At 39.4% G+C, this 10,350-nt stretch overlaps 1 protein-coding gene across 1 annotated transcript in view; it reads right to left on the bottom strand.

Annotated features, from left to right (window-relative positions):
• The window catches only part of LOC106455985 (NACHT, LRR and PYD domains-containing protein 1-like), a 5,966-nt gene extending 1,034 nt beyond the window's left edge, over positions 1-4,932 (bottom strand). The window contains exons 1-3 of the mRNA XM_013907974.1: positions 4,928-4,932; positions 4,109-4,288; positions 2,191-2,364 (exon numbers count right to left, since the gene is read on the bottom strand). Coding sequence (XP_013763428.1) covers positions 2,191-2,364; positions 4,109-4,288; positions 4,928-4,932 — 359 coding nt within the window. The remainder of the gene's footprint in view (positions 1-2,190; positions 2,365-4,108; positions 4,289-4,927) is intronic.
• Between the last annotated feature and the right edge of the window lie 5,418 nt (positions 4,933-10,350).

Genomic DNA, 10,350 nt, shown 5'->3' with positions numbered 1-10,350 from the left:
TGCCTTTCCGAATACCATGTTCGGGTTCGGCTCCACCCCTACATTAAAGGAAACTTTCTTATTTCCATACTGATGAAAGGATCATGCTTTCATTTCATGCTGGATTTATTGAGTCACACTGTTGGAGAAATTGATTGTCATTAATAAAAACAATTTATGTCTAAAGAATAAAAATTAAAAACAAGTGTCTATAGACTGTTAACACATGACCTATACAACCTGCCAAACTGTTTCATGTTGTAATCTTTTAAGCTCACAGAGTCCTAGTAGACTCTGGCAGCTGTAATTGCAGCAAAAGTTGGTTCTACAAAGTATTGACTCAGGGGGCTGAATAATTACACACACCACACTTTTCAGTTATTTATTTGTAAAAAATTGATTCGAATCATGTATGATTTTCGTTCCACTTATCACGTGTACACCACTTTGTGTTGGTCTTTCACGCGGAATTCCAATAAAATTGATTCATGTTTGTGGCTGTGATGTGACAAAATGTAGAAAAGTTCAAGGGGGCCGAATACTTTTACAAGCCACTGTATAACAGAGTGGATTGCTTTGGATCGGAAGGAACACACCATGGCCCTTTCTCAATTCTCAAGTACGCGAGTTCATGCTTGCGTTCCCGGCGAGTCCGGACTTGCCGAGAATGCACGGGAGTACAGACTTGCCGAGAATGCGAGCATGGACTTGCGATTTGTACAATTGGAATACCAGCCTACTTGATGATGTCACAGGTCAAGTGTTTTTACTGCTATCCCCTCTTAATTTAACTGTGAGTAATATGTTATGAAGCTTAACTTTAATCACAGCCAAACCGACTTACTCAGGAACAAATAAAACACTGAAATTGTCACGGCCTGGGGAATCGGCCTTTTCCTCCTTTTCGCTCTCTCTCTCTCTCTCCTCCCCTCTGTCGCCGGGGTGGAACTCATTGTGGGTTCACGCCCTTGGCCCATGCCCACGGAAAGGAACACACCTGATGCCCATCAAGGTAAATGGCATTTAAGCCAGGAGGTGACTGCTGGTCTTCGCTGGATCGTTGTCTACCATGCGTCACTGAAAGTCAAGCTACAGCTCAAGATAAGTCAAGTGTCTTTGTGAATTCCGTACTCATTCCTGTTTCCTTGTCTACAGACCCCCTGGATTACCTTTCCCGTGTCAATCTGTGTGTCAAGTGTGAAGAACGGAACTACAGTCGTGTATGTGGAGAGTTGGAGAGCAAGTGATTCCCCCCTTTGGATTTCCCCGGTGCCCTGTCCCTCACATTGTTGTATATAGCACTGCCCTGCACTTCCTGTATATACACCTGGTAAACTCTGTAAATAAATCCTTGTGGTCAGCTGATTCAGGAGTCCTGCATTTGAGTCCCCTGCATTGAACCTTAACAGAAATACCCTAAACATTAACATTTAGAAGTGATCTAAGTGACTTATATATCAAGTTTAACCTCAGTAGCGAAATCTCTATTAATAAAAATAGTGTACATATATGCCTTAATAAAAACAAGCAGGTGATATGCTAAAATGCTGTTATTTTTATGTTAGTGGACACTAAATACAATAGACAGCTGTTGGGGTTTGTTTAAACTCAGTAGCTAAAAGACCACGGGGGGGTTGAAAACGATGTGCCGGGAGTCCGCTGTTCTTGCCGGCTCTAGTGATCCTCGACCTCGGGGTCTGCTATGGAGCTGGCGAGTCGCAGTCGTCTCCGAAAACGTCGGAGCAGGTTTGGAAATACATGATAAATCGAGCAGATATTTGAAGTTTACACAGCTACATTCAGGCTTGAAAAATAACATAAAGGTTTATTTTGTGACCCAGCAAGAGTAATATTTAAAAGTTTTTAGCCACACTTGTCCGCCATTGCCTCGTTTCATTGTTGTGTCTGATACTTAGAACTGTGAGGAAGAATGCTACACAGTTAATCAGGGTCCCCTCTCTCTGAATTAGGAAAGGTCGGCAGGCCAATCGAGACCCTGTGGAGGGCCGCGGGCCATACGTAGAGTATCACTGTTTGAAATGTGAACATTGTTGTGTTGTCAATGGACTAAACCAGAGAAGAAGAAAACAGACTTTACCATGAAGATCCTCAGTGTGGATCAGTATAATATCAGCCTTATGTCTGCAGTTTAGTGTCAGCACAACTTTCACATCATATTCATCTCAGCACAACTAAAACATGGTGACTGACCTCAGATTTTCAAGTCTACATCCTGGACTCTCCAGAAAACCACACAGCTCCTTCACTCCTGAATCCTGCAGCTTGTTGTAGCCAAGGTCCAGCTCTCTCAGATGGGAGGGGTTGGACTTCAGCGCTGCTGCCAGATAATCACAGCTGATCTTTGACAAACCACAGTCCATCAATCTGTATAAAGATTGAAAGATGTAAGTTTATTAGACAAAGTGTGAGCTTGTAATCATTCAGTGTTTCATAATGTGTTCAAAGCTGAAGAAGTTTCAGAATGCAAAAGTTTAGAAAATGGAAACTCCAAACAGTTGAAGCCAACAGGAAGCAGCTTCAAACAAACACAACAAGAGAAAAAACTGACTGTTTCACATTAAAGTCGTACATTTATCATAAAAACGTGAAAATTTGTTGGTTTTACTGTATAGAAAAAAAACTGAACAAGAAACATCAGAGTCCAAAATAAGAAAACTATCAGTTCAAGAGACCGACAGTGGGACTGTGATGAAGGCTCTACACTAAAATAAGACTACTTGAATACTTGAAATAAGTATTCGTAAAAAACACATTATTTGTGCCTTTCCGAATACCATGTTCGGGTTCGGCTCCACCCCTACATTAAAGGAAACTTTCTTATTTCCATACTGATGAAAGGATCATGCTTTCATTTCATGCTGATTTATTGAGTCACACTGTTGGAGAAACTCCCCAGTTTAGTCATTAATAAAAACAATTTATGTCTAAAGAATAAAAATTAAAAACAAGTGCCTATAGACTGTTAGCACATGACCTCCTGAACCTGTCAAACTGTTATTATAATCTGCTGCTGTTTGGGGCACATGCACAGCTGGATTTTGTACTGGAAATGTTCTGCAGACAAGTCCACGCTCACAAAACACAGCTGAAGCGAATCCCATATCAAAGCTCAGAATCAGCAGCCCCTACCTTGCTTTCTTTGAACAACAATTTTTAGCTGCTGTGTTTTTGTGTTTCTGCAGACTTCAGACATCCTGCTGCTCTGGAGAACTGAAGCTCTAAAGGGCTCAGATTTTATCTCCAAGAAACAAAGCTGATCATTGAGACCCAGCAGGTCAGTTGATCTGTGGACAGCACCAGCATCTTTAACTAAGTGTGAGAGGTAAGCAGTCTTTGGAAGCCTTTACTGTCTGACAGGGAGGTTTAAACAATGGCTCAGAGCAGGATTTGGATCATTATTTTGTTTTTCTTCTATTATTATGTTTAGCTTCTGCTTCACAGATATTCTCTGAGATATTCTCTGAAATGTTTTCCACTGTTGGACAAACTTTCACAGTTTCTTCATAAAGGAGATCTTCTGTGGAGTCTATCTGTGATAGTATATTAAAAACGGAATTATAATTCATATGTGAATGCACTGACTGTTAATGGAACACATCTACAGTGCTGGAAGTGCCTATCTCACCACCAACCTCTCTGTGTACATTCACTTTTTAACCCTTTGTGAAACAATAAAGGTGTAAATTTGAGTTTTAATCTATGTTAGTGCAAAATCCTCTAATAGGTTGCTTTAGCCTTTTCAAGTAACGTCTTCCATTGCAGTCTGTGTTCCAGACTTCTAAAAACATCCTAGTTTAACAAGCACTACAATCTAGAGGAGAGCAGTACTAACAGGTGTGATTGAAAAAATCCGACCTGAAATGATACTCATGTTTATTTGTATAGCAGGGAAGACCTGGACATCAAGTCTGTCAGGCTGCCCGAGTCCCTCACCCACATCAGCTCAGAACTCTGCATTATCTGCTGAGTCAGACTCAAAGGATCAGGGATCAGAGGTTCTACAGAGAGGATAACAAGACTTCCTTTATAGGGGTCTGTGGGCTTATTGATGCGCAGCACAACTTTCACGTAATAGTTATCTCAGCACAACTAAAACATGGTGACTGACCTCAGAGTTTCAAATCGACATCGTGGATTCTCCAGAAGAACACAAAGCTGCTTCACTCCTGAATCCTGCAGGTTGTTGTAGTTTCCACTCAGGTCCAGTACTCTGGGATACGAGGGGTTGGACTTCAAAGCTGCTGCCAGATAATCACAGCTGATCTCTGACAAACCACAGCCCCTCAAACTGTATAAAGAATGAAAGATCTAAGTTTATTAGATAAAGTGTGTTCTTGAAATCATTCAGTGTTTCATAATCTGTTCAGAAGAAGGTTAAGAATGTAGAAGTTTAGAAAATGGAAACTCCAAACAGCTGAAACAAACACGAAGCAGCTTCAAACAAACACAACAAGAGAAAAACTCTGAATGTTTCATATTAAAGTTGTACATTTATCATAAAAACATGAACAATTGTTGGTTTTACCGTGTGAAATTAAAAAAAATTTGAACAAGAAACATCAGAGTCCAAAAAAAACCAAAAAACCTTCCAGTTCAGGAGGCCGACAGTGGGACTGTGGTGAAGGCTCTACAATAAAGCTGCACAAAAAAGCTGAAGTTTGAAGTTGAATCTGTGAAGCTGTGAAGCTGCGAGTAAAAGAGCTCCAGCATCTGTCACATTAGAGGAAACTTTCTTCTTTCCACATTGATGAAAGCATCCTGAGTAGTAATATACCTGCACTTGTCAGTAAAAAAAAAGGTGTTTAAAAATCCTCGTTCTAATGATGTCTGACCAATCATTTTATTTAAAAAACAACTCTAACCCAGTTTTCATCTGCATGGGAAATGTATTTTTCTTTACTGTTCATACTGTTTATTTTAATCACACCTCATTTTACGGATCTACGTGGGTTTTCCATCTGTAGGTGATTCGATCATTTAATTAAAAAAAAAAACAAAAAAAACGGTTCTAATAGGACTTTCTTCTGTGTGGGAAAGTTCGTGTTTCATGACTGTTCATAAGAGTTTTAAAAAAATCGGAATTTTGGAATGCTCCGAGAGGAAGACAGAGCACGTCAGTTTTTAAACGCACCGGAATACTGCAAATAACATTCACCCTTTAGAAATAAAACGCTGTTGCGACACTTCTAAAAATACCCAAAATATCCTTTATTATTTTGCCCATGTAGAAAGCAGTGTTTGTTTCGTCTGAAGGGTTCATTATTTGAACATCCTCAGGGGGAGGAGGATGCAGGATTTTTGCAAAGTCTTGAGAATGCAGCTAAAGCAGCACCCTGGCTATTGTGTAAAATAGCTAATGGCTTCACGGTGTGTTTTCTGTATTTTGCACGTTGTTTGAAACTCCTCAGCACAGCAGAAGGACGCAAGGTATACGATTTTAACTAGTTTGGACCCCAGACACAGCGGTGCCACACAGTGTGAGCTAGTTAGCAGCGTCACAGTGCACTTCCTTTAATTTGACTTATTGTAAGTTATAATGTTTTTCTTAAACCGTTCTTAAACCATATATAATTTTTATAGACACGTTGTTCATTGTATGAATGTGTAATTTATGCATCTTTGATAAATACAACACTTAATCATGTATTTGTGTACTTTATGGTTACTGAATAAAAATTGGTGACACATTGCACCGATAAACACAGATGGTAAAAAGGAAACAAGTGTTATGCTGCTAAACTTTGAGATTCTAAGTCACCAACAATTAAATAATAAAATGCCAAGAGGAAACTAGCAGGTTTGAGTCTGTATGTAAAACGTGGAAAATCCACATCAGTGATACATGTTCTTACATAGGTGCACTTATTCTTTGTTATGGTACTTGTTAGGGAGTTTTTATTGTTTTATTTGCTTATGCTTCAAAAGATATGTTATTCATATTTCACCAGACATAGTTTTCTGTAGAAACAGGAAGCTGACCCTGTGACACTGGGATTTACCGCAAGAGACCAGCACAGAAATACATATCCGCAGAAGTTGACTTGCATTATATTATTCTTAGAAATTGACTTGCAACACACATACTTTGTGACACACACACACAGCTTAGACACAGCTTACGCACAGACAGCATCAGGACCTGCGTAACAGGAAATGTGATTATATTTGCATATTGACGATGTAACCTATAAAAATAAACGAATACTGCAGTTCGGGGTGATTTGCTCTGAGCTTTTCACCCATGCCGCACGTTGTCAATCTTGAGTGTCTCTGTGTTGTTTACTCACCTGACTGTTTGTTAACTGTAAATCTCTGACAGTACTTTAATCCTCCAATTAAACAAGAAGATCTCATTTTAAAGTACTTTTTTTTGACCATCCTGTGGTCTCATTTGCCACATTCTCTTAATATCTCAGAGCTATTTCCCGGGTTCAGAATGTTGATGTTAGATTCTGTTTTAAATCAGGTTGTGATCTTAAAGTCACTCTCTCTGCACTAATTTTAGAGTAATGTGCAACAGTTGTAATGTTAATTACAAGGTCCAAACTGCCCTTTACTCTAGTGAGGGATATGGTGAATTTTAAGTTGTTCTTTTGTGTGATTGCACACTGCCCATCACAGGACCATAGTGAGCTGTACAGCAGAATTTTCAATTAACCTTTTTCTATACATCACCAAATTACAACAACAGTCACCTGTTAGTGAGACTGTTAGTCACACAATGGTGGACAGAATCTAGTTTTTGAATTTACAAAAATAAAATGACTCAACTAACATTTATGTTTTTTAAAATTGTTATTACACATTTTTTCAGTGCTCTTACATCTATGACAAAGTGTGTATGGACTGTATGGGTGCAGCTGTACCTTAACTGTTAAGCTCACCCTTTTAACATGATGTCTGTGTGCATTTCCTTACATAATATCAGTATGGCAACGAGTTTATGAATGATCTGTTTTTCTTTTCTCAAAGACAGAAAACATCACGATATGTGAAGTTACAGCACAGCCTCTCCAAATGCGTACTTCTTTTTCGGTCAGGGTGCTTTTAGAGCATCTACATTACCTCATGTATTCAAGTACAATCAGTGAGTGTACTTTAATATTTGAGATTCCAATCGAGTCTTGCTTAGATCATGTGAACAATTTCATGGACCTTTTTTGTATAATGCATCAAACTTATGGAAATCTTTTTTAATATACTTCTCACACCTTAAACTACAGTCATGGCAAGTTTTGAGAATGACACAAATATTAGTTTTAACAAAGTTTGCTGCTAAACTTCTTTTAGATCTTTGTTTCAGTTGTTTCTGTGATGTACAGAAATATGATGACAAGCACTTCAAGGCATTTATCGACAAGCACTTCAAGGCATTTATCGACAATTACATGACATTTATGCAAAGAGTCAGTATTTACAGTGTTGGCCCTTTTTTTTTCAGGACCTCTGCAATTCGGCTGGGCATGCTCTCAATCAACTTCTGGGCCAATTTCTGACTGATAGCAACCCATTCTTTCATAATCACTTCTTGGAGTTTGTCAGAATTAGTGGGTTTTTGTTTGTCCATCTGCCTCTTGAGGATTGACCACAATTTGATTTTCCAGGCCATGGACCCAAAATTTCAACGTTGTGGTCCCTGAGCCACTTAGTTATCACTTTTGCCTTATGGCACGGTGCTCCATCGTACTGGAAAATCCATTGTTCTTCACCAAACTGTTGTTTGGATCGTTAAACGAAGTTGCTGTTGGAAGGTGTCTGTCTCGAGTCTACGGATGTATCCGTGTATTTCCGTGGTGCTGATGCTGTGCTGAGCAGACAGCTCCTGAAGCATTTGAAGTGTCGAAATGTGGAAAGCTAACAACGTCCCTCTCACCAGTAGGCTAAGTTATTTTTAGCCAATTACAAGTTGAATCTATAATAATAATAATAATAATAATTCCTTTTATTTGAGGGCGCCTTTCAAAAACCCAAGGTCACCTTACAAAAACCAAAATTAATAAAAGGAACAGTAGTCATAAAATACATAAAATAAGTTAAAATTACAAAACGTTTGCTATTTTTATTACAGTTTTATTACTGTTAAGTTTGAGAAAATTGGTGGAGAACCAGGATCTAATCTCAATAAGACAGTTTGAGAGGGAGGTAGGTGGGAGGGATGAATTGGGTTTAGAAGAAAGGTAGAGCTGGGTGTCATCAGCATAACAGTGAAAATTTATATTGTATTTTCGGAATATATAACTAAGAGGGAGCATATAAATAATGAATAGAAGAGGCCCTAATACTGAACCCTGGGGCACACCAGCAGATACAGGATAGAGAGTTGAAGAATGGGATTTAAATTGGATAAACTGAGTGAGGTCTGAGAGATAGGAGGTGAACCAGGCAAGGGGGTATGACTAATACCAATGGAAGCTAACCGGTTCAGGAGAATATTGTGAGAAATGGTATCAAATGCCGCACTAAGATCAAGAAGGATGAGGATCGATAGGAGACCAGAATCAGCTGCCATCAGAAGGTCAGTGGTAATTCTTAACAGAGCAGTTTCTGTGCTGTGATTGGGGCGGAAACCAGATTGAAATTGTTCATAGAGCTTATGGTCATTGAGATGTAAATGAAGCTGGGTGGCGACAACTTTTTCAAGAATTTTTGAAATAAAGGGGAGATTTGATATAGGGCGAAGATTGTCAAAGTTATTGGGGTCTGCACCAGGCTTTTTGAGAATTGGAATAACAGAAGCCTTTTTCAGTGCTTCAGGAACAATTCCAGTGTTCAGGGAGGAATGAATAATATTGGTTATGAGAGGTGCTAACGAGGGAAGACAGGCCTTTACTAACACAGTAGGGAAAGGGTCAAGTTGACAGGTAGATGACTTAGATTTTTTAATGAGATTAGATACATCAGTTATGGAGGGAAGAGTAAAGCTTGAAAATAACTGACAGGAAGACAGTGGGGGAACCAGGAAGTCTACTTCAGAGTCGGGAGCTCCTAAAGAGTTAAGTTGACAGTGAATGTCTGAGATTTTAGAAGTGAAAAAAGAGATAAGAGAATTGCAAAAATCAACAGAATACATGTGGGAAGGGAATGTCTCTGGAGGCTTTGTAATTTTACTGAACAATGAATAGAGGGACCTGGAGTTACCTTCATTAGAACTAATTAAACCAGAGTAGTAAGCAGATTTGGCTGAGGCAATGCAGTCCTTATAGAACAGAACATGATCATTGTGCATTTCTTTATGTACAGTAAGTCCGGTTTTGTTGAATAGATGTTCGAGTTGGCGTTCTTTAGCTTTAAGGTGACGCAGGTCGGAGGTAAACCATGGAGCTGAATGGGAAAATGAGACAGTTCGTTTAAGGGGAGCAAATATATTAAGAAGGTTATGGAGGTTGACATTATAATGACAAATGAGTTCATGAGGGGTTGAGGAGCAGTGGATAGATGGAAGGTTTTGGACGGCAGATGAAAAAACAGCTGGGTTGATATTACAAATTTTCCTAAAAGTGATATTACGAGAGATACCGGTTTTGGAAGCGGTTATGTTTGCATCAAAAGAAATAAACATATGATCAGACTGGGGAAACAATGTGGCTTTACAATGGGTGGGGGAATGCCAGAACAACAGACCAAATCCAGGATATGACCTTTAGAGTGGGTAGGAAATTTTATGTACTGTAGAAGCCCAAAACTTTCCAGGCAGGAGGTAAAATCTCTGGAAAGAGGGATTTTTTCCATTGTCCATATGAATATTGAAGTCACCAGCAATTATCAGATTTGGAGAAAGTACAGAGAAATGAGTGAGAAAATGAGTGAGAAAAGCAGAAATTTCATTTAAAGAGCAGAAAATTCATTTAAAAACTCCTTGTTTGGCTTAGGTGGCCGATAAACAGTACATATGATGGTGGGGGTAGATCCAGGGAGCTGTAGTGCAATGTATGGGAGGGAGGGGCAGAGACAGGGAGTACTTTCCAGTGCTTCCGGTAAATCTGATAGTTGGGGTTGTTAGCTAAGATACTATCATTAAGAAGTGGCACAACTAATGTGTCTATGCGAACTAATTTGCGATGTACACTGTTGGCGTGTACATTTTTTTTTTTTTAATGCACCTTCTCAGATTAATTCACTGGGTGTCGTGCCCAGGGCTGGACTGGGACAAAAAAATCGGCCCGAGCATTTTGACTAGAGACTGGCCCACCAGTAGTGATGGGTCAGTCGTGAACGAAATGGCTCTTAGAGCCGGTTCTTTGACGTGAACGACGCGAGCTGGCTCCTTATCGCGAGCAGGTTTTTTTGGTTTTTTTCTCTCTCACCCTCTCTCTCTCTCGCACTTTTTTTCCACTTCACTCAGCATGCGAG

Source organism: Pundamilia nyererei, unplaced genomic scaffold, assembly GCF_000239375.1.
Source record: "Pundamilia nyererei isolate P.nyererei 1_Seehausen unplaced genomic scaffold, PunNye1.0 scaffold00679, whole genome shotgun sequence".
NCBI classification, from domain to species: Eukaryota; Metazoa; Chordata; class Actinopteri; order Cichliformes; family Cichlidae; genus Pundamilia; species Pundamilia nyererei.
The sequence above is the reverse complement of the archived record's forward strand: the minus strand, read 5'-3'. Positions and strand labels throughout refer to the sequence as shown.